This window comes from Gekko japonicus, unplaced genomic scaffold (genome assembly GCF_001447785.1).
Source record: "Gekko japonicus isolate JY-2015 unplaced genomic scaffold, Gekko_japonicus_V1.1 scaffold82, whole genome shotgun sequence".
Taxonomy (NCBI): domain Eukaryota; kingdom Metazoa; phylum Chordata; class Lepidosauria; order Squamata; family Gekkonidae; genus Gekko; species Gekko japonicus.
In genome coordinates, this window is record NW_015174846.1 from 2,084,645 (window position 1) to 2,109,638 (window position 24,994).

At 43.4% G+C, this 24,994-nt stretch overlaps 1 protein-coding gene across 1 annotated transcript in view; it reads left to right on the forward strand.

Annotated features, from left to right (window-relative positions):
* The window catches only part of OXCT1 (3-oxoacid CoA-transferase 1), an 85,576-nt gene that overhangs the window by 29,361 nt on the left and 31,221 nt on the right, over positions 1-24,994 (forward strand). The window contains exons 4-8 of the mRNA XM_015424477.1: positions 2,494-2,629; positions 6,370-6,519; positions 9,148-9,254; positions 12,020-12,080; positions 21,690-21,797. Coding sequence (XP_015279963.1) covers positions 2,494-2,629; positions 6,370-6,519; positions 9,148-9,254; positions 12,020-12,080; positions 21,690-21,797 — 562 coding nt within the window. The remainder of the gene's footprint in view (positions 1-2,493; positions 2,630-6,369; positions 6,520-9,147; positions 9,255-12,019; positions 12,081-21,689; positions 21,798-24,994) is intronic.

Sequence of the window (24,994 nt, forward strand, 5' to 3'; positions counted from 1 at the left end):
GTGCCGTCTCCGTCCCTGATCCATCCCAACGGCCCAAACTGTGCCGCAAAAAACAACCACCTCTCTAGGTGGTTGCATCCATTGGTGCGGCGCAGGCAGGGCTGTGGGATCGGCGGCGCGTCCTTGTGCCGCCGCATCCCGGCCCCCAGCCGTACTGCGCATGCCCGAGCATGCGCAGTTCGGCAGCCTCCCCCCTCCCCTCGGACTTTTCCTCCCCGGCATCTGAGCGTGCCGGGGAGTGCTGCGCCGCGGCTAGGGGATCCGTGGGATCCCGCCGCAGCGTATCAAGTTTGGAGCGGCTCTGAGTAGCCGCGTTTCAGCCAGCCCGTGTGCCCGGGGCCTTAATTGAGCTAATTTCTCTTCCCTCGATGCATTTATCCTACTGTGTTTCTGGTTTCCATGACACTGAAAAATAAATCAAGAAAATTATTTTGAGGCACATGATAAAGTATTTGGGGGTTGGGGTTGAGGGTGGAAAGTATGTTAGCTCCAGTGTTCCCTCTAAACTGAGTTAGTGTGAGCTAGCTCACAGTTTTTTAGCCTCTGGCTCACACATTTTTGTCTCTGCTCAGGAAGGAGGGCTCCAGAGCAAACCAATTTATGCAGCAACCAAATCGCTCGCTCACAACTTTAATGCCAGTAGCTCACAAAGTAGAGCTTTTGCTCACAAGACTCCACAGCTTAGAGGGAACATTGGTTAGCTCTCTACCTGCTTTGTGTATTCAGTGTATCAGGGGAACTGTAATCAAGTCTTGGATCTCAGTGAAAAAGGTGGGCTATAAATAGGGATGCTAGATTCCCTGCTTTGATAGCAGCAAGAAAAAAAAGCTGGCATCACACATATTGTGACACCAATTCTGAGGAAAATTGGAGGTGATGTCACATTGTTCTAGGAATCACTGGGAACTCTATGGTTTTACCAGGCCTGGCAACTCCAGCAATAAATGAAGTAAATAAAGTAAATGTTCCATAAACCATTAAAAATATATTTGATTTGATTTATATCCCACCCTCCCCTGGGATACAGGGCTCAGGGTAGTTACAACATTGAATAAAACAGTCAGTTTATAAAACTTAATTCAAAAATTCCTCGATGATAACCGATACAGCATTTCAAGATAAAAATTCGAACTTTCATAGCTAGGCCTAGGATTCTTTGTTTCTTCAGTGTGTGGGCCCAGAAGATTAGTTGCACTCCTTATTTGTTTATTTTATTTCATTTATACCCCACCCTCCCCGCATGCGGGCTCAGGGCGGCTTACGTAGGCACAAAAGTGCAATGAAAATACAACAGGTTAAAACAATTAAGGCACAAAAGTGCAATAAAAAGTAAACAGGTTAAAACAATTTAGGCAAAAATGCAGATCTCACAGGATACATAAACGACTAAAATACTCACTCCCTATTGCATATCACGTTGGGATCAACGAGGGGGGATGCCATGGGCCACGATGTTCAGATGGCTAGTCAGCCCAACCCAGCGAAACTGCTCTGCAGTTGCACGGTGGTGGTAGTGGCGGCAGCGGCTCCTACTCAAAAGCCTGGCGGAAGAGCTCTATCTTGCAGGCCCTGCGGAACTGTAAAAGATCCTGCAGGGCCCTGATCTCCTCCGGGAGCTCATTCCACCAGGTAGGAGCCGCCACCAAAGAGGACCTGGCCCTTGTGGCAGCAAGCCTGGCCTCCTTGGGGCCCGGGGTCACTAGGTGGTGTTGTGACCCCGACCGAAGTGCTCTTTGGGGCCTGTATGGGGAAAGGTGGTCCCTCAGGTATGCTGGGGTTCAGATGGACTACCTCATAAGTGGTCAGGCAACATCTTAGCTTCACAGTAATTAGGGAATAGCTCTGAGGCATAGCCATGCCATTATATGAAAAACCAATACTGTGGTTTTTCTTGCAATTTGAACACTTTATAGGTAAAACTCTGGGCAAACTTTCTACTGCATGTTGGAGAATACTTGGTAAGGCTGCTGGGAAGCCAGATAAAATTACTTTGGAGGCTGTATGTGAGCCTACTGTTTAGTCACCCTTGCACAATACTAGATATTCTACATCATGAGCAAATAAGGTTGCCAACTGTGGGCTGGATGATTCCTGGAGATTTGGAGGTGGAGCCTGAGGATGTGACTTCACCATGGTATAGTGCCATAGAATTCACCCTCCAAAGCAGCCATTTTCTTCAGGGGGACTGATCGCTGTACTCTGGAGATCAGTTGTAATTCTGGAGGATGCCAATTTGTATACCTACATTTCCCCCCTCACTGTTATGATAGGTCATATTTCTTTTTGGGAACTGCCTCAAAGCCAAGTGGTGCTTGTTTTAAATTAATAAGCCATAATTGACTTTACAGCCAGAAATAAGAAGCCAGTGTGGGACCAGTCCAACTTTCGAATACTTGGAAGAAAGGAGGGCTATATCCCCTCGCCCATATTTCCATGACATTTTGTGGCTCTTCTCTTCTAGTGACTGTAGTCTAATTACTTTTTCCTATGCAGGGTAGACAATTTTGGGCTCGGGCTTTTACTTCAAACCCACCAAATCAAGCGCATGGTATCATCCTATGTTGGAGAGAATGCAGAATTTGAGCGGCAGTATTTATCTGGAGAACTGGAAGTTGAGCTTACACCGCAGGTAAAATGCTATCCTTAAGGGGTGAATAAGTGGGGGGCAGGGGTTGTCTCTTATAACAAATAGCTGTACCCTTGGCTTCTTCCTTAGATATGATGTTGTTCACTCTGGCAGAAGTGCAATGCAGTAGAGGAGCTTAGAATAACACTGGAGAAATCTTCCTAATTGCATGCGTATAGATGTCAGCTTGCTTAAAGCATTATTCCATTTGAGGGTTTTTTGAAATATTAATGTATTTTATGGTGTTTATGTCTTTTATGTGTTGAGAAATGAGCTAATTGACCAACTTGCCTAAGTAATTTCTGTGGGGTCATCTTATTTCCTACTGTAACGATTCCTTGTTTATGGATGTGTGTCTCTTTAAAAGTTTGGTTGCATGTGATAGTCTAGAGTGCTTGAAGAGGCAAGTGTGGTGTGATTGGTGAGTGACAGAGAGGGGGAGGGGTTTTGGAAGTGATGCTGTGTAGATGAATATGTATGTCTATCAGGAGTGACAGTTTGAGGTTTGGACAGTTGAAGAGTGACAGTTGATGAGGACAGTTAAACAGTCAGTTAGTTCGTTCTGAAGTCTGTGAGAGAAGCAGTCTCTGTGTGTGTGCAGTTAAGAACAGCTGAGGTTGTTCTGAGAGAATAGTAAAATGTAAATGAAAGTAATTGAAGACAAAGTTTAGGAAAGGCTGTATGTCCTGGAGAGAAACAGTGAACTTACATAACCTTGAATTAAAGTTACAAAGTTACATGCCAAGATCCCTGACAGTGGAGAGAAAAGTGTGTGAATTACCCAAAGCAATTGTTTAGTATTTACCCATTCCTAGTTACAGTGTTCTACCATATTATTTACGAATTATATCAATAAATCTTCTTTTATTTAAGTCTGCCAACTCTGAAAGAAATAATTTCTCAGAAAACACATAGACCCTCATGAAAGCCTAAAACCTCGACCTACCTACCCAGTGATAGAAATATTATAGTATAAAGGTTTGGAAAGCCTTAAATTTCCTGGTGGCAGCCGAATATACACCGTAAAACAAAACATAAAGAACATTTTAAAGGGAAACCAGACCTCCCCAGATAAGGGGTCGTCACACCTACCTATATAAACATAGTTGCCATTTGAGTGCTTCTGGTTTAATGACTAGAAGTAATTAAATGCAGAATTACACACATGGAAACACAGATTTGTGCTGCTTTACATCTCTGGTCAACTGATTGCACTCTACACCATCCCAAGACTTTGTTGGGAAGGAAGAAGATTTAAGAGATCCTGTATATGGGTAGAATTTGACTTTTTCCTTTGAGTGGGAGCTAAGCTGTCCTCCAGTTGGTAATCCTAGTTGTCTGGAAAAGGCAGTTACTGACTAATATATGTGGATTTCAAGAAGAGAGCCAGATGCCAAAACCTGTGTGAAGAGCTGTATCAATGAAAGATGTGGAGGGAGGTTGAGCTTTTCTTTCATGCTAGGGAGCTCTGTACTGACCTGGACAGCCCAGGCTAGCCTGATCTCATCAGATCTTGCAAGTTGAGCAGGGTTGGTCTTTGCAGTGTTAATCTATTCTCTTGAAAACCCCAAGTCTGCCGTGACAGCATTTTCCACCATCAGGGAGCTGTAGAATAAGTAGAATTGCTGCTATTTGTGGGTAAAACCAACTAGCCATTGAAAACTAGTGTTTTGTATTTGCACTTTCTCTCTGTGAGGAGAAGTTCAGGCTTTATTAGGTCAGATATTTTCTGTAGTTATCCTAGGTTGGTGGCAAATCAAAGATTTTAGCACTGATTTTTCTTCAAGCAGTGGCAGAAACCAATGATTCCCCACCCCTGCCAAGGGACTGGGAATCTTGCAAGGGGAAGGAGAAGCTTGAGATACAGAGGGTGCGTTCAGACGCGGCGTTTCAGCCAGCATAAACTGTACCGGTTGGAACCGGTGCAGTTTATGCCGGCTGAAACGTGATCACACTCACCTCCATTTTGCGGATCCCATCGTTGTATTCCCGCTCACACGCTGCGGGCGTCGGCTTTTTTTTTTTAAACTCAGTTTGAGCATGCGCATAGGCAGCCATCCACAGAATGGCGATCTTTGCGCATGCTCAAAACACCCTGTATTACATTTAAACTTTAAAGGTGAGGACTTACCTTTAAAGTTTAAAGACCAAACTGGCCTCCCTTAAGTCCCAGACTCCTCCGATACGCTACACTAAGGGCTTTTTAAATATATATTTATTTATTTATTATTTATTATTTATATTTTTATCCCGCCCTCCCCGTAGGCTCAGGGCGGCTTACATGGTATGTCGCTGAGACATACAATAAAACAGTAAAAGCATTAAAATATTAATTAGCATTAACACTTAAAACATCATACAAATACAACAGTAATTGGTGCTCGCCTCCGAAACCAGATGGTCGTCAAAAGTCCCGTTCTCTTTCAGAGTGTCCACATCTGATAACCCTGTCCACAAGCTTGGTGCGTAGATAATAATGATGGCATGATGATGGTGATGGTGGCGGCTCCTATTCAAACGCCTGGCGGAAGAGCTCCGTCTTGCAGGCTCTGCGGAACTGTGCTAGGTCCTGCAGAGCCCTGATCTCCTCTGGGAGCTCGTTCCACCAGATAGGAGCCGCCACCGAGAACGCCCTATTCCTGGTCACTGCGAATTTGATAACCCGGGGACCCGGTACATCCAATAAGTTCTGGGTCCCGGACCGTAGTGCTCTTGGGGGCACATATGGGGAAAGGCGGTCCCTCAGGTAGGCTCAGGTATATAAAACAAACGCTCAGGGCGAAGCTTCGCCCAAGTGCATATCGCTTAGTTTTAAAAAAAATGGCGGGGGGAAATCGGAAGCCTCAGGCTTTCGAACGGAAGTGGCTAGGCACCGGTGGAGAGCGATCAGACAGAGGGGTACAGCGATTGCAACCATTGCACTCAGGATACCACCACTTGGGGACCTAGTGGCAGAGTGCAACGGTTTAAAGGCCTTTACAACGGTTAGGGACGGGAGGCAGATGTTCGCTGTGTGAACTCCGGTTGGAACCGGCACCTATACCGTTGTAAAGCCCCCGTCTGAACGCACCCAGAGGGTTGCATATGAATTCTACCACGAATCTTCCAAGTGTAAATTCTCAGTGCAAGAGGAAAAGGTTAGGTCAGGTGTCAATCTAACACACAGCCAGTGACCCTGGTCACTGGTCTGATTTGATACAAAGCAGCTTCATGTGTCTAAAGTAGGTCATGAAACAGTTCTACTTTGCAAAGGGTCAGGGAAGGTTCAGTATGGGATTTATAACTGGCCGAAGAGCCCGTCAGCATGTGTGTGTGTGCCTATATTTCTCTCTCATTAAATCTTCTTTGACTTCTGGGTGTTCTGCTTGTTATGATTTCTTTGGCTCATCTGCATTTACTAATTTATGCAAAGAGTCTTTGTGACACCAGAGGAGTTCAGCCAGTGGCATTAAGGGATTTGAATTCTAGGGTCCACCCGCACCTTTGGGGGAATTAAGCTTCATAATAATTGCTGCATGTACTTTGAATGACAGCTTATGGCTGCGAGTTTTGAGTTTTTTCATGAGGACCAGCGGATGGCACTAGCTGCTTGCTTATGCAGAAGGATATTTTTGCAGACACCTGAGAAGAAAAGTAGTTTTCTGTTGTGGGGCGGGGGTGTGTGTGCGCGCAGAGCTGGTCCTGAGGACATTCTTTTCATTCAACAAAATCGGCTACCTTCTCCTCAATTTCTCTCCTGCTAGGGAACACTTGCTGAGCGGATTCGAGCAGGGGGGGCAGGGATTCCAGCTTTTTACACCAGCACTGGCTACGGAACCTTGGTACAAGAAGGAGGGGCCCCAATCAAATACAACAAGGACGGTACTGTCTGCCTTGCCAGTGAACCAAGAGAGGTACAGCATCCATTGAGGTGTGAATGTGTGTTGGGAGTTGGGAGTTGACGCTGCTGGGGGGGGGGGTCCGCTCTGCTGTTCTTGGCTTTTGTCCTACAACAGGTCATCAGATTAGCTCTTAAGGAATGGACATTGAGTTGAATCGAACCAGCTTTCCCACTGGTTGAAAAAGGAAGAGGGCCTACCGAAAAAAGATTGTGTTGTGGACAGTGGGATGTACATGGACAAAAGCCATATGGGGTGGCGTCTGTAAGAAGAGGGGGGCTTGACTAGATCTGGCTAGATCCAGCCCACTGAAAGACAGAGCGATTGGTTCCATTTATATAATGCAAAGGTGTCATTATTAGCTTTGCTTCTTCTGATTTCAGGTGTGTCCTAGAAGAATGGGAGTTTTCCTACTTCTCCCCCCCCCCCCCAAGATGAGCGTTATAGTCCAGAGCAAGAAATTTACATTTAAAAATGTTAACAAGAAGATCATGGACATACTGAATGAGTCCCATTGACTTCTCTCCTCCCAGACTTTTTCTAGAATGCAAGACTTTAACCCAACAAGTTTATGAAAACCACCTTGTCCTCTCTTATCTTCCCTCGTTTTCTTTAACATTTAAAATTGATTGGGAATATGCTCTCTTCATAAAGTCCTGGGTGGCCTGGTTCAGGTGATACTTTTCCCTTCACAGGGTGAAGTAGTGAGATCACTGCAGTCTTTTTTGCCCACCCGTACTGCCTGCATAACAGTTTAATAGGAAAGCAGTGTTGTCATGGGATTAGAGGATTGGACTGTGGTCAAATACCCATTCAGTCCATGAAGGCCACTGGGTGACCTTGAGCCATGACAACCTTTCATTCTAATCTGCTTCACAAAGGAGAGTTGGTGGCAGACTTGGAGATGTATGCCCTCTACAGCTCTCTAGAGGAATGGTGTGTTATGCATATTTAAAGAATGGATGAATAGAGCGTATGCATCTAAACCCCAAAATGTGCAGGGCTGTACATCACAATCAGTTCTCCTAGACAAAATCTGAAATGCAGGTGCATGATCTGGGTTTGTGTACACTGGTTTTGTGTGTGTGTGTGTGCACGCGCGTTCATCCTAATGGAAAGTAGTGCCCGGGTAAGAATGTCTGGGCCCAGGCTAGCCTGATCTTGTCAGATCTCAGAAGCTACGCAAGGTCGGCCCTGGCTAGTATCTGGATGGGAAACCTTCAAGGAATACCAGGGTTGCCACGCAGAGGCGGGCAGTGGCATGCCACCTCCAAACAGTTCTTGCCTTGAAAACCCTACAGGGTAAGTCAGCTGTGACTAGACGGCAAAAACAAAAGAAAATAATGTTTGGTGGTCCTGGAGAAAGGGGAAGTGTGATGTTCTCACTACCCCACTACATTTAGAAAAGCAAACAGGGGACAAATATCATCTGAACCAAGTATGTGAGAGTGCAGAGAATAATTTTCCATCTGTTTGTAGACCTTACCAGGTTTCAGAGTTGTAAAACTTCTCTCCCCCCCCCCCCTGTCTGGTTCTTGTTGATTTGTGTGGCATTTGTAATTTTTTTTCATGTTGCTGTTTGTGTGTGAGTTTCACATTTGAGTTTGTCTTCAGAACAGACAAACAATGCATTTTTCGATTTGAGCCAACACCAGATGATCTTTTTGCATCCCCCATGCTCCTTTTCGGAGCTGCGGTGGCTCAAGTGGTTAAGACGCTGAACTGCAGGCTGTGGAAGGTCAGTAGTTCAGCAGTACGAGACCCGAGTGTGCCGCATGATGGAATGAGCTCCCATCTCTAGTTCCAGCTCCTGCCAACCTAGCAGTTCGAAAGCAAGAAGTTGCAAGTAGATAAATAGGTACCACTTCGGTGGGGAGATAACAGCGTTCCGTGCGCCTTGGTGTTTAGTCATGCTGGCCACATGACCACGGAAACGTCTTCAGACAGCGCTGGCTCTTTGGCTTTGAAATGGAGATGAGCACCGCAACCCTAGAGTTGGATTCGACTGGCTTTCGAGCAAGGGAACCTTTACCTTTACCTTTTTTAAATGCTCCTTTTCATGGGCTGAAACAGCTCCTCATGTCTGTCATTGGCCACCGATTGGACCTTTGGCTGCTCTAACATGTAGTTTGCCTCTTACACATCATAAACTGTAAACCACTTGTTTAGATTTTAGCCCTTACACATAGCTATCTCTTTTCTGGAATGGTTCACTTGTAGCTTTACCAAGGGAATAGTGATTCATGCAGTCGCTGTCTTTTAAAAAAATGCCTTTCTAATTCAACTGTCATAGCTGTTACCTTTGTATCCTGTCCTTCCTTAGATGACTGGACTGACACTGCAGGGTTTTTACCATGGCTGCCTGCAAGGTAGTGATTGATTTGTCCAAGCCCATGTATTGAGGACTTGAAATTAAGTGTTCCCATGTCCACTGCAGCTCTTTGTCTACCAGATCCTATTGGCTGTTGCAATTTTTTCACTCAGCCATTATATCTGCAAAAAAGAGAGCCTATGGCATCCCCCTCCAATTGAATTACCTGCTCTTTCTCTCTTTTCTTGTTCCCTTCTCCACTAAAGCACCTTGGCAGCCTCATTTTAGGGAGCAAAAGCTTTGACCTTTTTTGGGGGGGTTGTTTACTTTAGGTAAGGGAGTTTGATGGTCGTCACTTCATCATGGAGAAGTCGATCGTAGGAGATTTTGCGCTAATCAAGGCATGGAAGTCTGATCGTGCTGGAAACGTCATTTTCAGGTATGTTCCGTTCAGAGCAGAGGTCATTTCCCCTGGTGCAGTGGTTTTCGAAGGGTCTTCTGGGGTGCCTCTGGGACTTATTTGGACATCCTTGTTTAGAAGGTCAGTAATGGCAGCAGTTCAAGACCCGAGTGTGCTCCCGTCTCTAGTTCCAGCTCCTGTAGTTCGAAAGCAAGAAATTGCAAGTAGATAAATAGGTACCGCTTCGGTGGGAAGGTAACAGTGTTCCGTGCGCCTTGGTGTTTAGTCATGCCGGCCACATGACCATGGGAACATCTTTGGACAGCGCTGGCTCTTCGGCTTGGAAACAGAGATGAGCACCGCAACCCTAGAGTCGGATTCGACTGGCTTTTGAGCAAGGGAACCTTTATTTTACCTTTAATGGCGGATAAGCCCTGACCTGGACGGCCCAGGCTAGCCCGATCTCATCAGATATCAGAAGCTAAGCAGGGTCAGCCGTAGTTAATATTGGATGGGAAACCACCACGGAAGTCCAGGGTTGCTGCACAGAGGCAGGCAGTGGCAAACCATCTCCGAGCTTCTTTTGCCTTGAAAATCCCCCTGGGGTCTCCATAAGTCAGATGTAACTTGAAGGCACTTTCCACCCCCATCACCAATGGTAGGTAAAGGTCTTTCCTAAAAGGCAGCCTGCCAGCTAGCTATGAACCTTTCTGTTCAATATGTAGCCATGGAAGACCTTGGTTCTAGGATACGTGTTCATTTTATGTGAGAGAAGCCAATTGGACAATGTTCTTGTGTCCCCCTTAGAACATGTCCTAGAATCCCCCACAATGAAACAAGAGTTGCGTGGCAGTTTGTATTCACAAGTGGACACTGGCTTCCTTGAAGGCAGAATTTTTTATTTGTGCCATGAAAATGGAGCCTGTGCCTGGATCCTTGCACCAGGGTCCTTGCACATAGTTTTTTGGGAGTGTAGCAGGCAGAAGATACTGCTCTCTTGGTTAGGCAAGGCCACATTACCAAGCCTAGATAATCCATAGCTGTGTGCTGTATGCCAGTCATATGGGTTCATATAGCACATTCCTTTTGCCTATGAAGAGGACTTTGAGACCTGAGCTAGCGTCCAACCTCTGACTCTGATTTATACTCCATACGTGGTTCTATGCTAGGGAACATTGCAGAACTCCCCCCCCCCCCCACCCTTTTTTTTTTTTTCTAAATGTAAAACTACTGCTTTTGATATAGCAGTTCAAGAACCAATTTTCAGGGCTGAGAAGGGTGATGCTGCTATTTAGAAAACAAGGTCTCTCAGGGCTTTGCAAGATAACGGGCCATGCTGTCTTCTAGAGAAGGGCTCAAAATGTAATTGTTAACTCCCACAGTGATCATAATCAATAGAATAATACATTTCAAAATCTTCTTTGGTGAGATGTCATCCCTTGTGATTCTATGAAAATGTTGTTACATCTGGCAGCAATTAATTTACAAGGGGAAAGAAATCTGTGTTTCGCTGGGGATTTGGAGTAATAACTTGTATCTTTTTTTACTTTCTCTGTATAAACGAAATGTTGAAATTGTTGGCTGGGTGGGAGAAAAGCAAAAAATAACCAGTAGGGGGCACTGGAAGCCCAAAATCGTAGGAGCAGTTGATGGTAAAGAGAAAAATCTAAAATAACATTCATTTGTCTGATATTCTGCCTTCTCCATAGAGAGGCTTAAAGTATCTTCCAATATTATTAAGAAACGTGCTTGTAAAAATCCATAGGATATTAAAACAGATTTTTAACAAAATTACAATTACATTTCAGAGGTAATATTTCAGTTAAGGCAAGTCTCAAACTTTGAGAAACACCTGGTAAAGAACAAGTATTTTGTGGCTGGCACTGCCGGCAAAACATTATGCTTTGTGAATGATGTAGGCCTGTAGTTAAAACAGATTCTGTGACGACTGGGGACTGAGTTCAGGTTCTCTTGCATTTAGGATGCAAGGCCAGAGAGCAGGGAGACAGGGAGAGGAGGCTATATGGCAAATTTGGGTCTGTGTGAAATGGGCAAGAAATACAGCCTGTTGGCTCAGTAATGTCGTATAAATACTAAACTTGTCCTGAGTTCTCTGCAGGTTAAATTGTGGATTAGAGATTGCATACATGATCAATGGAGCTGTGGTGGCTCAAGTGGTTAAGACACTGAACTGCAGGCTCTGGAAGGTCAGTAGTTCAGCAGTTTGAGACCCGGGTGCCGCATGATGGAGTGAGCTCCCGTCTCTAGTTCCAGCTCCTGCCAACCTAGCAGTTCGAAAGCAAGAAATTGCAAGTAGATAAATGGGTACCACTTCAGTGGGAAGGGAACAGCGTTCCGTGCGCCTTGGTGTTTAGTCACGCCAGCCACATGACCACGGAAACTTCCTTGGACAGCGCTGGCTCTTCGGCTTTGAAACGGAGATGAGCACTGCAACCCTAGAGTTGGATTCGACTGGCTTTCGAGCAAGGGAACCTTTACCTTTACCTTTACCTAACATAAAAGTCTGGCATTTTATGTTAGGTAAGGGGGAAAGCTGCCTGGACTTAATTTGCAAGCAAGTCCTGAAAACCACAGTAATTTTAAAAGTGGGTCCCACTTCAAAAAAACGTTTGAAGACCATTGTTTTAAACCTTCCAAAAAACAAACTGCTCTTTCCTGATTCTGTTGGAATGCTTCCCTCCATGACCCCCCCCAATACAAAAGGAACACAGCCTGAAGGCAAACAAAGTGTTTACTATTTTAAGCCACCTTATGTTTCCCCACCGCTTCTGTTTCCCACACAGGAAAACTGCAAGAAATTTTAACCAGCCTATGTGCAAGGCTGCCAGAACAACTATCGTAGAGGTAAGCTCGACCGGATTTCTTTGTTTCTCTCCCAGAACTCTTAATGCATTGCATATCAAAGCTAGGCTGACAAATCCTTCCAGTCATCCAATACATTCTTAGACCAAAAGGTTAATGCAATGTTTAATGCTCAAGTTGTGACAATGATGCTGTTGGGCAGCTCTCTGTGTGTGTCTTCTCTTACCTACCTGGCCACTGGGGGGTGGGGGGAACCAAGCCCTCCTGTTTACAATTGGTGTTTTGGGTTAAATCAGTCTAATTGAAATCAGGTAAAGATGTTTGTCTTGATGTATGGGCTTGTATGCCTTGTGAAGGCTCCTGCAGATGTTTGCAAAGAGCTCAGAGGGGCCTGATGTGTGATGCTTACACATAATTGAAGACTGATGTGGGCAGAGTTTATGGGGCAGAATTTATATTATCTTCACCCGCACTAGAGATGGAAGGTTGCTGCCATTCAGCAAAGCTGAATAGTTTCTCTCTCATACACTCTACTACTTGATCCTTTTAATTGGAGATGCCGGGGATTGAACTTGGGACCTTCTGCATGCCAGGCAGATGCTCTGCCATTGTGCCATAACCCCTCCCCACTGATAGAAGTGGTAAAGCTCCTCAGACTGTGGGGTAAGGACTTGTATAACAATGCTCTTTTATTAAAACGGGGAAAAAAGATAGAGGGGGAAAGGTCCTAGACATATTGGGAGAAAGCGTTCTAGTCTAGACTTTTCCAGAACATGCTACTTTTCTTTTTGTGTAGATACAGGCTCTTGTGCTAACTCTCAGGCTGTATTCATATGTCAAAATAAACTGTTGTTTTATGTAACCAACTCAGGTTAGTCTACCAGCTTTAAGTAACAGATCCAGGCTTGTGTGTCTAAGCCCCAGTTTGTCTGCTGCTTACCGCCCAAGCAGGGAAAAGGAAATTCCCCCTCTGTTGCTGCCTGTGTCCAGGTCTGTTGCTGGTTTCAGGCATTGCGGCAAACCACAGTTAGTGTAAATGATGGTTAACAAACCAGCAACAGGCCTTAGTTTCAAATCCCAGGCTCCCTTCAGACCTCACGACAAGCTGAGATTGGGTGTGAATCTTTGTTGTGCTAGTTTGCCGTTCTTAGAGTGCAGGAAACGACTTTGGGAAGCCTTGAATAAAGCGTTAATCTATCATGATGTCTGATGAATTGGAATTTTTGTCTCTTCCCCCCCAACCCTGGGATTCTAAACCTTTGTTTATGCCCAGTTTCGAGTCTTAGTTTGAGATGGGAAACAAAGTCAGAGTCTCCCAGGGTCTTTGCGTTAAGATGGCTGTTAAGTTAGCAAGGGAGAAAAAGAAATAGAGACTTGGGTGATTTTATGCAACAAAATAAATCCTATTTCACTCCACTAATTAAATAAACATAATTAAAAAACCCTACATTGTGTCTGCAGTTGCTTAGTAACAGCGCTCCTGTTCTGTTATCATTCCTCTATCACAGGTACAATGAACTTCATCGCACTGTGGGGCAGAAATGAATGGGTTCCATTAGTCATTTGAAACTGGCATTGTTTTATTGTTAGCAGCGAGCCGCTGAGAAATGGTGTTGCTTCTAAACACATGCTTAATAGCAAATGCTGCCTTAGTTCTTGCATCCCAGTAGTTTTTCTTCATTAAGAAAAAAATAAGTTTTCATAATAAGTTCTTGCAGGATTCAGTTCTCAGGAGTGCTCGTGTTTTCTCTCCCCCCCCCCCCCCCCCCGGCCCCCATAAGCTGTAGAAAGACATTTCCAAAACCCGAATCAAACTGTTAGCATCTTGGCCTGTAGCAGATGTGATCCTCCAAGATTTTGTCCCTGCAGTGTAGATCTCTTTCTAAGCCATCACAAGCTAAGAAATGGGATGAAGCTTTCTCACATTAGCAAGTTCTTCTGTTGGGAGTGCTCCCGAATGCTTCTCTGCAGCTATAATGTGTACATTTTGAAGTGTTTGCTTAAAATAAAAGCATGTTTGACAACAAAGCTTCAATGCTAGGCAGACCCCCTCAACATTTTACTAACCTGCCTACTCTCATGTACTTCGCTGTAACACTAATCCACATGGTGCCATGAGCTATTGATTCAGTTCAGGTTCTGTCCTCAAATAGTTTAAAATGCATTGTAAGTTAGGTCCCCTTCCAATTAAAGTTTTCACTAAAGCCTGAGATACTTTCTGTGCAATATTGGGGGGAAAGGGATATTTTCCTTGCTTGCTCTGTTAGTGCTTTTTTTTTTTTAAACCAATCTGAATTAAGATCACAAGCCATCTGGCTTTCTGAGCATTCAGGTGTAGAGGTTTTATTTTAAGCTGAGCGTTTAAATGGCAGCTGGTCCTCTAAGGAAAAAAGGAATCTTTGAAGATGTCTGCTAATGCCTTAAGCTGACATGGGTTTCTCTGGAGGAAGGAAATGTGTAAAGGTTAGGATCAAGGCAGTTCACATGCTGGCAGGTCTGTAAATGGGTATCCGATGTTTCTTTTCCTTGGTAAAGAGCTGTAAGTTTCCCCTCCCCCCACCCCACCCTCCCTGCAAGGGTTGTCTAATCAGGAGAAGAAGAGGAGGGTTAACTTGTGACCTCAGATGCCACCTGGGGAGCTGTTTGCATCTTGAGTGGAGTCCTATGATCTTGGGACAACAGGAGGAAGGGATTAAACTCCCTGTTTCCACCCCATGAGATATATACAAGCCCCCTCCCCAAGCTTTTTTTTTAAAAAAAACCAAGTGAAAGATGTTCTGGAGCTATCATGGCATTACCAAATTCTCAACTTGTCTGACCCTTATACTTAAAGTATCTGATGAGTATAAGATGGGCTACATCTTAGAAAGATCTGTGTATACAGGATGAATTTTGTGGATCACTTTTCATTGCTGCTCTTTTAGTAACTGCTGGCTTAAGTCTGTAGTGAATATTAATTACTCAGAGTGTAGCAAATGGGGTGATAAGTCTGGTTGTGCTGGGCTTCAGTTCACGCCCCTGTTGCGCCGTGACGTTAGGCCAGTTTACACTTTATGTAGGTATGTATTTATATGTACCAGTGTTGGCAGCTGTAAATACCTCAGTTTATACTTTATGTAGGTGTGAATTTATATGTACCAGTGTTGGTGTGTGTTTATATGTACCAGTGCTGGCAGCTGTAAACACCTCAAAATGTGGTGTGTTTGTAAAACATCCATGGTTATTACGTGCCAGAGAGTCCCAATTGGCTGTAGGTCCCCAGTGCATTTGTGTGTCTAGGAATACACTTCTTGGCTTCACGTTTTATAAGTTTACTTCTGAAAAATGCTGCATGCATGTATGAATTTTGCATTTAATAAAGTTAAGTAAGAGCTAATCTTATATTGCAAACAATAAAGAGTGGATTTTCCCACACTATCTTGCCTAGAGCAGGGATTTGAATCAAGGCTAGTCCGACTGCAGAGGTTCATGCATCCACTTGGTCACGATGCCATATTGTTGTTCCAAGCGCTGGTTCTGAGAATCTGCCTTCTTACTGTTTCAGAGGACTGTCGTTTTTTCAGTATGTGAGGCTTGTTCTGGGGGGCGGGGGAGAATTATGGTTTGTAGGGATGGAAAATCCAGAACAGAAGCATAAGATCAGGCCAATGTCCCATCCAGTCCAACCCTCTGTGTCACACAGTGGCCAAAAATACCAGGTGCCATCAGGAGGTCCAGTAGTGGGGCCAGGACACTAGAAGCCCTCCCACTGTTGACCCCCCCCCCCAAGCACCAAGATGACAGAGCATCACTTGCCCCAGAGTCCCTATCTATACCTTGTGGCTAATAGCCACTGATGGACCTCTGCTCCATATGCTTATCTAGTTTCCTTTTGAAGCCGTCCATGCTTGTAGCCGCCACCACTTCCTGTGGCAGTGAATTCCATGTGTTAATCACTCTTTGGGTGAAGAAGTACTTCCTTTTGCATCTTGGCTTTGTATTGTTGGTGGTACTGTGGCTTTGGGCCGTGCTCCTACTGCCATTCTTTAAACTTGAGACAGGATGAAAAGAGGCTTGGCCTTTTTGCCTCTGTCAGAATTGGAAATTTGTAGATTCTTGTTGGGTTATTTATTTATTTTGCTGCGATTCTTTAAACCGTTTCGCGTTTCCCTGTGAGGAAACAGGTATATTTCAAGTTTTATTTAGAAACATGAACTTTGAGCTCGGAGGCTCAGTTTTTTAAAGAGGAGTTTTCATTATAGATTGATGTGGACAGCCTCTTTTTTAAAGCTGTATTTGTGCAGTGGCTAGGTGATGGGCGTTTTTCTATACCAGGGGCTCCCAGATTTTTTGAGCATGTGGGCACTTTTGGAATTCCGACACACTGGTGGTGGCAGCCACAAAATAGTTGCTTCAGGAGGCAGAGCCGGGCACAAAAGGGCTACTGCAGCTGACCTTCAGTCACACAGGGAAGATCCTTGTGCTGTGGTGACAGCTGCTGCCAAAGCAGCGTTTTCTAAAAATCTGCACAGCCAGTCAGATCTCCAGTGGTCAGAAACCTTGCTGGGGCAAAAGCCGCACCCACACTCTGAAAACACTTGGTGGGCTCCATGGTGCCCATGAGCACCACGTCGGGGAAGCCCGTTCTATAACCTGCATAAATGTTTATATACTTCACTTTGTAACATTTGTAAAAGTTACTTTGCCTCCAGGAAGAAAAGCAAGAGATAACAAGACCGGGAATGTCTCAAGTAAATGTAGGAATGACTGGAAAAGGGTAATGAAGTTCCAGTTCATAAATTTACCTCGGGGGGGGGGGGGGAGGGGATCTCACAGTGGTTGTGGTGACTTGCTGGTCAGGAGAGCAGGTTGAGATTCCCCTTTCAGCCATTTCCTTGCTTCACGCATCACTTTTTAATTTCTTTTTTCTTGCTATAGAACAAGAGAGGTAAGTCAGGCTAACAAGTAAGTTCCTTGTTCTTCTCTAATAAAAAACGATGAGGCATTGCATAAAGTACAAGCTTGGGGGCACATGGTTGGAAGGTTGAGACTGGTCTGCTCTTTGCTTAAGGACAATTTTACTGAGGACGCTTTGGCTATACGATCTTTGGAAGGCACTTTCTCGACCAGAAATTATCATCAGTGAAACACCATTTGGCATGTGATTGCACCTTTGGAGGCCTCATTTATACTTTTATTCTGTGCCTAGTGGTTTGGAACAGTTCTTTTCTGGTCCATCTTCTATCTGTGTTACATAATTATATGATTGTATTGTACTATGATATAAGCCAGTATGCTCCTCATTATGTTTGACCTCTGAAGAAGGCCTATACAGGCCGAAATGTGTCAGGTCAAGCCCATTGGCCCTTGTGTGCTAAATTTTGGCATTTTTACATGAGTGTTTAGGTTCTGTGACCCAAGGTCACCAGCAGCTGCAAGTGGCAGAGTGGGGAATCAAACCTGGTTCTCCCAGATTAGAGTCCACGCACTTACCGCAAGCGGTCTCCAGCTTCTTCCCCTGTAATGTCTTGATATGGGGCAGATCTATGAACTGATACATAGAGTAGTAAACCATGTGTGAGTGGGCTACGAAGTCTTTCTCCAAGGTTGCTGGAGGCAGTGTTCCCTTTAAGCTGAATTAGTGTGAGCTAGCTCACAGTTTTTTAGCCTCCGGCTCACACATTTTAGCTCTGTAAGGATGGCTCCAGAGCAGACTGACTTATGCAGTAGTCAAGTCGCTCGCTCACAACTTTAATGCCAGTAGCTCACAAAGTAGAATTTTTGCTCACCAGACTCCATAGCTTAGAGGGAGCATTGGCAGGATGGCTTTTGGGCCATCTTTTGATTTCTGAGGTTCTGCCTTAGATGTTTTGTGTGCGTGCATCTTAAAATCAATATCTTCAATCTGTGTCGGAATAGTTAGGTATAGTTGCGCTTCGTTTTCGTTTCCTTTTATGCTGATGCATAATATATGTAAGCTGTCCTGGGCCGGTTTTGGTGGATAGAGGGAAGACAGGATGTGTTTAAATAGGAAGTACCCCTTTTCATACCTGTTTTCATTGGGGCATGTTCTCATTAAAAGCAACAAGAGAAATAATCCTGGAAGTATCTAGTAATGAATGTGTATGGCTCGCAATACCTCGTGGCACAATCCATTGTTGTGTTCTTGTATAGTTCCTATTTATTTTGGAGGGCTTCTCCTTGAGAACTTCCTGGCAGATTCCACTCTTGAAGAGGATTAAAGCAGAATGCGTGAGAAGCTTCTGAATTGCTGTCTTCGGTGCTTGTTGATTTCTAGAACCAGTTCCGGAAAATATAACTTGTCCAAAATGGTTTAAAGAATAAACAAATGCAACATCTTTCATCCCTCAGGCTGTCTTTGTACTTTCTGGGATGGTGTGAATTGATTCATTGCATTAAGAAGAAGCATAAATTTAATCAACATTTTATACTGTATTTAGTAATATTTACTTTTTTCCAAGTATAAAAATATCCCCCCTTTGTTCTCTGCAATATATAGTGATGACTCTTTGGTTTCTTAATTTTTTTTAAAGACATGCCATGTTGATGCTGTTAGACACTAGGACATAGAATAGGCTTTTGGGTCTACTATAGTTTGGTGTTTGTCTTCTAAGTTCATGTAGGACCCAATACTTCGGATGGATGGTATTTTACTCTCACCCAATTGTCCCTTACTGCAAATGAGAAGAAGAAGAAGAGATTGGATTTATACCCCACCCTTCACTACCCAAAGGAGTCTCAGAGCGGCTTACAAACTCCTTTCCCTTCCCCTCCCCACAACAGACACCTTGTGAGGTAGGTGGGGCTGAGAGAACTCTGACAGAAACTGCTCTTTTTCAAAAACAGCTGTGCCAGAACTATGGCTTGCCCAAGGTCATCCAGCAGGTGCAAGTGGATTAACCACTATACCAAACTGGTTCTAGCAGACCCCAGTGTCCTTTGAAAGAATCATTTTCAAATAAAACAAACTGAAAAGATAGGGCAGCTAAACAGCCAGAAACAATGGACTTCCTTGTAGGAGGCTAACAAACAGTGCAAGTTATAGAGTTTCCAGCTCCAGGCTGGAGAATACCTGGAGATTTGGAGGGGAGGTGGAACCTGAAGAGGGTGGAGTTTGGGGAGGGGAGGGACTTCAGTGGGGTTATAATGTTATAGTCCACCTTCCAAAGTGGCCATTTTTTCCAGATGATCTCTGTGACTTGGATATCAGTTGTAATAGCAGGAGATCTCCAGCTACCCCATGGAAGTTGGCAATCCTAGTAAGTTAGGATGAAAAATGTACATGTCTTTCCACCATTGGGTGGGGCCATCAGTTGTGACTCTAGGAGTATGGGAAGGTAATAGGAAAAGAAAGATTGTATTTCATTTATTCTCATGTAAGGTTTTCATTATGCTATTTTATGCCTTTGTAAATTACTTCAAATCTACACTCTTGTGGAGAGAGGTAGTCTAGAAGTCCCTCAATATAAACAAATTGTCAGGAATTTTGTATTTTAAGCGATAAAAATGTTTTAAAAGAAGGAATTTTGTACAATCTGTTTTAAGAACGTTTTAAGTATTTTTATACTTTATATATATATACTTTCCATTTATTAATCGCTTTCCCCACTGGGCTCAAAGCAATGTACAGTTACTCCATATATAGACAAGGGACTAACAATGTTCGTAGGGGATAGGGAAGACAACATATATTGACTTTAATTGCACGCGCCGTCACTGCCCGGTGTAGACGTCTTCTGGCTGGCTCCGTCATTTTCCTGCATGGCTGCTTGCTGGCCAGGCCTCAGGACCCGTATGTCAATCGCCACACTGCCACCGCCTGGCCGGAACATCCATTGCAGGCGTTCTTTTCCGTAGCTGGGAAGCTGTTTTGCCTTTTACAAGCCTTGACCAGGCGTCCGACCTTCAGCTAACGCCCTCCCAGAAGGAAGGTTGGCGTGCCCACCCTCGCTAAGGAGTGGTTCCCATTTTATCTACTCGTCGAAGCTTTCGAATCGCTGGGTGGACCATGAGCTGGGGACAACAGGCTGGCTGCTCACACCAGTGTGGGACTTGAACTAACACAGTTCAGATGTTAAGATATACCCACTGTGCCACCGCTCCCCTATTTTCATCTGTTAATTTGGAAAATGAGTTTAGAAGGCTGTTCACGTTTTGCAGTTTAAAAAATGCCGCTTCTTTTCCCACCTCTGTACTACATCACAGAAGGAGGAACTGTTTCCAATTATTTCCTAATCTTTGCAGAGAGATTCAAGGAGTAATTTGAAATAATTGGGAAACAGTGAGTGCCATCATTTCGAGATGATCTTATATTAAAGCAGTAAATGTCTCCCAAACCCATAAAATAAATATTTAAACAATGTTTGGTATAAACAAGTTTCTGGTAATTGGAGATTAGATGGTAGGTTTTCCTCTGGAATTTTGAATAATACGATGTTGTGTCCCTCAAGGCTTTAAAATTCTGCTTCATTATCCTACAACTAGTGACTCCCACAGTCAAGTGAATTTTGTAGTTATAGCTGGCCTTAAGAACTAGAAGACAATTTTGCTGCAGACAGGCAGTTTCTTAGAATTGTCAGCTTCTATCATCTCTGGAGTAAAAGCCACCAAAACTTCTATAATTCAGCAAAGAAAAGAATGGTGGTAGAGCCTTTGTTTGGCATGCAAAAGGTCCCAAGTTTAGTGCCTGGCATCTCCAGTTAAAAGGACCAGGTAGCAGATGATGTGAAAGACCTCTTCCTGAAACCCTGGAGAGCAGCTGCCAGTCTGAGTAGATAATACTGACCTTGATGGACCAGAGATCTGATTCTGTATAAGGCAGCTTCATGTATTCATGTGTATCATAGAAATTATGTTGTCAGTTGGGGTGTGTGCGTGGGTAACCAGTTGGAGCCACATCCTCACGAAGCTAGCAGAAGATCTTCAGTAGAAACATTACTTGTTTCTTTGTTTGACTGGAAGATCACTTTATGTTTGTGCTCGGTAAGATTACAAATACAGATGTTGTTGACCCTGGACCCATAAAGTAAAACATTCCATTTACCTATTATCTGAATGGGGCAAGGGAGATGTATAGCTAACAATAGACGTGACAGGAGGTAACCACAAAAAAACGGATATCAAAAGTAGGGAACGTTGTGTTTATTTTTTAATGCTAATCCGGTGCACTAAATTTATTATCCCAAACCTGTTGACGTCAAGGGAGACATAACAAAAACTGTCTTCTAATTCCTCTGTTTCACGAGGAAATCTCATTTAAAATTCTGCTAAACAGCCAGTAGTCCATTAGTTGATTAGCACTAGAAGAAGGTTTGACCAGATTTCATAAAATTTAATGTTATAGTTCTGAAGTATCCTTAGTTAGAAGTACGGCCTCTAAACCAGCAACATTTACCTATAAGTGAGCGTGTGCAGGATTTCCTACCAAAAGAGGTTATTTCCTAGACTGGGCAAATGGAGGGGGAGAGGTGAGAAAGATTCGGCTCCAGACATGGCTTAGAGTTGAGGCGCTGTTTACCAACCCACAGCAGCATTAACATGCTCATCTCCTCAAAAGCAGCAGAAGGAGCTGAGGTATTGCCATGTTCTAATCTTCTATGACTCTCAGAGATAACACGCACTGATTCTGTGGTTGTCCCCCCCCCTTACTAGGTGGAAGAAATTGTTGATGTAGGATCATTTGCTGCAGAAGATATTCACATCCCCAAGATCTACGTTCATCGCCTCATCCAAGGGGAAAAGTATGAAAAACGAATTGAGGTAAGTTTTTTTTTTTAAAAACGATTTTATTAGAAGATAAGTCAAATATACATAAACAAGATTACTGTTTAAACAATAATACAGACTGTAAGTGCAAATTCATTTAACACAATGCCATCTATAAACTTATCAGTAGGAACAGCTTATTACCGTGACCTTGTCCAATTGAGGTAAGGTTTAACGCTTCGGCCATCTCACGGTTTTTGACTTTACAGTGTTGCATATAAATTTTCAGGACTACGTAGCAATCAGCAACAAGGCAGGAAAAAAGTTAATACCCAAGTGAGATTTTGCTGTAATCCCTGGCCTGGACTTCAGTAGTGGATTGGGTTTGACACCACTTTTCCTTTGAGGATTTCAGGGCAGTGTATAGTGTCCCTCCCCCCCCCCCATCCTGAAATGTGTCTTAACAGTCTTGTGAGGTAGGTCAGGCTGAGAGGTGGAGATTGGCACAGGACACCCAAGAGATTCAGGGCAGTGTGAGGTTGCCTTGCTCCTAGTCAAGCACTCTAACCATGACACTACACGAACTTTAGTCTTGGTAGATAGGTGTGATCTTAGTCACTACCTGCTCCTTCTTTCCCCAAAGGGCCCCCTCTTGGCTGCATCAGTGGTCCCTATTCTAGTACTATGCTCTGTCCCCTTTATAAGACGTCTTCCTGTTTCTCCATCTTTCCCTTCTCCTAGGCCACCTGGCTTAAAGAGTGGTTCAAAAGAGTGTTGAAGAAAGCTTATTCAAGGACCATCTTTGTTATAAGTGGGCAAAGTGGGTTTTTTGACTATAATATTTACTTTTTGTGCCATTTGTAGATTTTTGATCACTTGTAGACACTGGTCTCTGTCAAACCATTTGCGTAGAGACTGCTGGCTTCTCCCTGGTCCTCTTCGTCCTGACAGCCTCTTCAGAACTCCATCATTCCTTGGGTTGCAGAACCCAAACAGAGGAATAAGTACATTGCATTGGGGTGCTGCAGGGATGGAGAAGGAAGGGATTGAAATATCTCCTGTGATTTCCACAAGCGCAGCTGTGCTGAAAACAGAGCGAGGAGAGAACAATTTCACCCCTTCCCTACAGTGCCACGCCCACATGACTGTTTCTCCACATGGATCCCACAGCCCCAGGAGAGAGCTTTTGGGGGGTCAGAAGAGACTGTCGGAAAGAAGCAGATCTCAGGACAACTTGGTGTACCTTCCATGTTCACATGAACCTACAGGCCCCTAAAATATGCACAGAATGAGTTTTTGTTGGCTATGAGAAAATTGCTGACTGTCCCATTGAATCCTTTGAAGCCTCACCTGGAAATATGGCAGCCCCATCTGATGAGGAAGACTAGCTCTTGTCCTGTCAGGAAAGTGTGAGGTGTGTGTGTTCCAGAGCACAGTTTTAGCTTGGGGAATGTGGGAGAAATGCCTGGCTAGTATCTTGCATCAACCTGAGTATGCTACCTAAAACATGGCCCAGAATTCTCTGCGGAGTGCAAAGTTCCATGGTCAGACATGCAGAGCTTCTAGATGCTTGATATGGAAGGTGTTCCATGATGGTAGAAAGCGTGAAGACGACTGCCCTATGATAAAACTCAGCTCATGGGGTTTTAGCCAGTGAGCAGTTCTTCCCCCCCCCTTTTTTAGCCCCCTAGAGGGGATTTTTTATTGCATTTTTAATAGACTACAAACTACAACGAAAAATTAGGAAGGGGTAACTACATCTAGGGAGAAAGGAAAGAAAACCACTAATAACTAAAACCTCAAGAATAGGAGATGATAACAACAGCTTATATAAATGTTAATCTTAAATTGCTAGTGTTACTTTGAACATAGTCGGTTATGCTAAATTATTTATCTTTTTATCCATTAATTTAACTGTTTAAGAGAACCTCAAGAACATCCAATAATAAAAACAAACTTTTCAGAGTCCTTCAGCCTTCATTTTGTTTGATCTTTTCTCATCCTCAATTGATACACGCGTTGGGGGGCAGCCGCCCCTTTATCGGAAGCAGAGTCCTCATTGGAAGACACCGAGTCCAATTCGCCACTGGATTTGCTATCATCTTCTTCCTTTTTTTTTTTTCCCTCCAAATTTTTATTCATTTTTTGACATAAACATCATATACACAAAAACAGAACATGTAACGAAACAAATATCTATTAAAACACACATCACACTATCCCTTCAATTAAATTGCTTTCCCTAGACAATGTTAATTACTATATCACAATAATTAAGTTTAACATACATCTCCTACTTATAAGTAAATTCATTATTTTTTCCATCCATTTCTTTTGTTAATATAACATCAGTAAATTAATCAGTCTACTCAATGCTTCTGAACTAAAAGACAGTTGATGAATTGTAAAAATAATCATCTCTTAATAGTACATCAGACATCATCTCTCTATTATTCTTTAGTTTCTTCAGAGGTTGAATTACCTTTGTTGGAATTTCATTTAACCTATAAAATTTATATTTCAACTTTTAATCATAACTTAATATGCAATACAAAGGGGAAGTTCTTCCGGCCACAACCCACACAATCCATATTATATTTTTAATTTTTTATATTTTTTTCACAAAGGTTCAGAAGAAACTAAGAAATTTCAGAAATCTTCCCAGATTTCCATCAGATCTATAAGCCTCAACTTCTAATCATGTTCATGGATTACCTAATTCTCCTACAGAGTCTCTGAATCAAAAACCTATTTTTAAGCACAATTCCTAGGACAAGGCATTTCAATACATACTTAATGTTCTAGTCATATTATTAAGCCAATGGTATACACACAGTACTTCTACAACCATACACACAGTACTTCTACAACCATAGCACAAAGAAAAGAAGGACTCCATATAACATATTTTGTTAGCCCCCAGTTCTATTTCTTTTTTTTCCTCATTTCTGCTACTTTCTTGCAGATGTCTTGGAGTTTTATATTCCTTAGGGAGGGGTCCCCCAAGGTCTTCCCCTAGTTTACGTTTCTTTGTCTTCTTGATCTCATTCTGTAATCTATCTTTCCTCATCGTCCTCTCTTTTCTTTTCACTGGTTTGATCTTTTTTTCTCTCTCCTTGACTGTTTTAACGTTCTTTCTATTTTGCAGTCTGCCTTTCCTCAACGTCCTCTCTTTTCTTTTCGATGGTTTAATCTTCCTGATTTTCTCCTTGACTGTTTTAAAGTCCTTTCTATTTTGTGGGATAGCCTTG